This window comes from Ceratosolen solmsi, unplaced genomic scaffold (genome assembly GCF_000503995.2).
Source record: "Ceratosolen solmsi marchali unplaced genomic scaffold, CerSol_1.0 scaffold2, whole genome shotgun sequence".
Classification (NCBI taxonomy): Eukaryota; Metazoa; Arthropoda; class Insecta; order Hymenoptera; family Agaonidae; genus Ceratosolen; species Ceratosolen solmsi.
In genome coordinates, this window is record NW_011948422.1 from 5948204 (window position 1) to 5951530 (window position 3327).

The 3327-nt window shown below is 28.5% G+C and overlaps 1 protein-coding gene across 1 annotated transcript; it reads right to left on the minus strand.

Annotated features, from left to right (window-relative positions):
* Window positions 1-309: 309 nt before the first annotated feature.
* On the minus strand, window positions 310-2860 carry Rpt6 (26S proteasome regulatory subunit Rpt6). The gene is made up of 5 exons (XM_011499195.1): window positions 2658-2860; window positions 2427-2571; window positions 1653-2290; window positions 567-842; window positions 310-500 (listed from the first exon to the last, which is right to left on the minus strand). Exons 1-5 carry the CDS (start codon window positions 2673-2675, stop codon window positions 360-362), a joined length of 1218 nt encoding a protein of 405 aa, XP_011497497.1. The 5' UTR covers window positions 2676-2860; the 3' UTR covers window positions 310-359.
* Between the last annotated feature and the right edge of the window lie 467 nt (window positions 2861-3327).

A 3327-nucleotide genomic window follows, 5' to 3' on the forward strand; every position in this document is an offset into this window, starting at 1 on the left:
ATTCTAAAAATTATTAGAATATGGATTTCATTGTTGATAAAAACCTATTTTTCGCAATATATGAATAAAGCCTTTTTATATCATTTATATACACTACGAAATATTAGAAATTTTTTTTAATTAATTAATTAATTGACAAATGATATAAAATAATAATACTATATTACACTTTTATTTCTATACATATAATTTTAATTATTGTATTTGGTCAATATAATAAAATATTCATTATATTTTTAAAGCTTGATCAAAATGTGATCTAAGTATTTTATTTGTTATACATTTTGCATGAATTTATAAAATGTTCATAATAATTAAATTAATTTACAGCTTATAAAATAATATGAATTTTGAGTTAATTATTTCCATAATTTCTTGATTGACATGTTCTTTTCGGAATCTTTTTGCATTACCTTTGCTACAGCCATTTCAAAGTCTTCTTGTGTCACATGAACTCTGCGTTCTCGTAAAGCGTACATACCAGCTTCTGTGCATACGCCCTATAATGATAGATTTATTGCAATTATTATTAATATTCAAAATTCATAAGTTTGATTACACCGTACCTTCACTTCAGCTCCTGAAGCGCCAGGCATTAATTCAGCTATTTTTCTTAAATTGATACCACGTGTTAAATTCATTTTTCTTGAGTGAATTTTCAAAATGTCAAGACGAGCTTCCTCGTTTGGAGGTGGAAATTCAATTTTACGATCAATACGACCAGGGCGTAAAAGTGCAGGGTCTAAGACATCAATTCGATTTGTTGCCATTATAACTTTAATATTCTTAGTTGCTTCAAATCCATCTAATTGATTTAACAGTTCCAACATTGTACGTTGAACCTGACATAAAATAAATACATTTTCAATATTTCAATAATGTATTATTACATGTCTTATAGTTCTGTGCAAAAGTGTTATATGGCATTTTTTATAAATATCTTTAATAAATTTATATTATAAAAATAAAAATACTCTATCATAAATATAAAAAAAATAATTATTCATTTAATTGATATTTGTGATATTAATAAATTGATTAATTGAAATTGTTATTGAAGTAATGTAATAATTTTAGAAAGAAAGTAAAATGATACATGAGTTATTAAAAAATAAAATAAAATGTGTATGTGCATAATAAATTACAAAAATAATTGTAATAAATATTTTATTACAAAACAATTAGTATAAAATTTATTTTGTTGATATATGGTAATATGGAATATTGAAAATTTAAATTAATTTATGATAAAAGGATCAAATTATACATCATGTACAGAGAGTAGATTATAATAATTATGTTAGGCTTAAAATTGATTTAATAAAATCTTTATACAAATAAAAATATTTTATATAACATTTTTACAATATTTAGAATTTTATGTTAATCAATGTAACAAAATTCTAACTTGTATATCAAGTATAAAATTGATTAGAAATTTAAATTAAATTACTGTAAATATAATTATGTATTATAATTTGTAAAACAGTAAATTGTAAATCGTATTAGTTTTTTCAATACTGTTTTAAAATAGCGTAACAAGAAGGGTAGAATGTTTTATTTGAAAAATTCAATTTTCAATGGGGTTTTATTATGTTTTATATTATAATGTATTTGACGACGCTAAGTATTGTAATTAAATGGATAAATACCTCACTGTCACCACCTGATCCTGATTCAATACGTGAACTACCAATAGAATCGATTTCATCCATAAAAATGATAGATGGCGCATGTTCTCTTGCCATAACAAAAAGTTCCCGAACCATTCGAGAACCCTCTCCAATAAACTTTTGTACGAGCTCAGAACCAGATACTCGAATAAATGTACATTCGGTATGATGAGCTACCGCTCTAGCTAATAAAGTTTTACCTGTCCCTGGTGGACCATACAAAAGTACTCCTTTAGGTTGAGCAATACCAAGAGCATCAAAGAGTTCTGGATGTTTAACTGGTAGTTCGATGACTTCTTTAATTTCTTTAATTTGCTTATCAAGACCGCCGACCATTTCATAAGTTGAGTCCGGTACCTTTTCAACCATCATGAGCGACACAAGTGGATCAACTTTGTTTGGAAGGATCTTATGCAACGTGTAGCTTTCATTTCTTAAAGCGACTCGAGAATTTGGTGTTACATCATTGATATCGATATTTTTATCTAAATCGACAACAAATTTTCCTTCCGGATGAACTTTCACCAAAACTTTTTTTTTGTCCATTGGTTTCACAACTTCTCCAACATAAGATCCCTGCTCTTGGAGAAGTTGCAGCTCTTCGCGTAGCATACGTACTACAGTGCAATATTGAAAATCAATTATTAAGTATACAAAAATGTACGTTAACGGCATTGTTGATACCATCAACATAGCTACGTTATTTAATGTAGCAATTCCGTTATGAATCATACGTTAAATATAAAGATATACCTTTCGCATTAAGTTCATTACGCTGCGCTTGTAATCGGCGAAGATTTTGACTTTTCTCCGCCACAATAAGCTGCAGCTCTTCGATTTTTTGTATATAATATGGCTTGAATCCCTCGCCCTTCATATTCTTTTCATCGATCTCCATCTGTAAATAGCGAGCGCATTAGCATTATAATACAAGGGTAGCTATTGGAATATAGGTTTAGGTTAGATTTATATTTTCATAAATACCTTATTTATTAAAGTCATCTTGTCGCGGCTCCTGCCGTACTCACTACCAGTTAAGCGAGTGATAAAGTAAGCGAGAACCACGAAACCGTAACTGGGCTGCTGAAGGTCTCGAGCACCGATTCGAAGCGGAGCAGAGCCGCTTCAAAAACTACGATTATGTTCTCTGAGGAACTTTAGAGTTTGCGTAGTGATGGCAGCTCGGTTAACTCGGTGATTTGTTATGTCTGTGCTTCGAGTCACGAGTATGCCGAAGCAGTTCGTGGTACATTGTATTAACAATGACTGAAATTCAAATTCTGATAGCGAGCAGCAACGTCTTCTCTCGGCATTTTCTCTAAAAATCAACGTCAACAATGATAAATTAATTCCAGCAGAAAAATGTCTGATTCTGATATTTATTATTTATTATTTATTACGATATTTCTTAGAAAAAAATTACAAACAATTTCTGCTAATAATTAATTAATTAGAATTGAAATGAATAGAAAAGAATAGACATCTATATTTTAAATTATATTCAATCTATGTTCAAAATTTCTATAAAAACTTTATCTACGCTTGCTTTCTAACTCAAATAATAATAAATAATTATGTGTTTTATTCTTATTAATCTTACGATTACTTCAGCTCATCGATATATATATATATATATATATATATATATATATAT

What these genes read in the sequence shown, in the direction of transcription:
- Rpt6 (XM_011499195.1), bottom strand. An exon ending in GATCAGGTGGTGACAGTGAG is followed by an intron (nt 843 to 1,652) that starts GTATTTATCCAT and finishes ATTTTATGTCAG; the next exon opens with GTTCAACGTACAATGTTGGA. An exon ending in CTTCAGGAGCTGAAGTGAAG is followed by an intron (nt 501 to 566) that starts GTACGGTGTAAT and finishes CTATCATTATAG; the next exon opens with GGCGTATGCACAGAAGCTGG.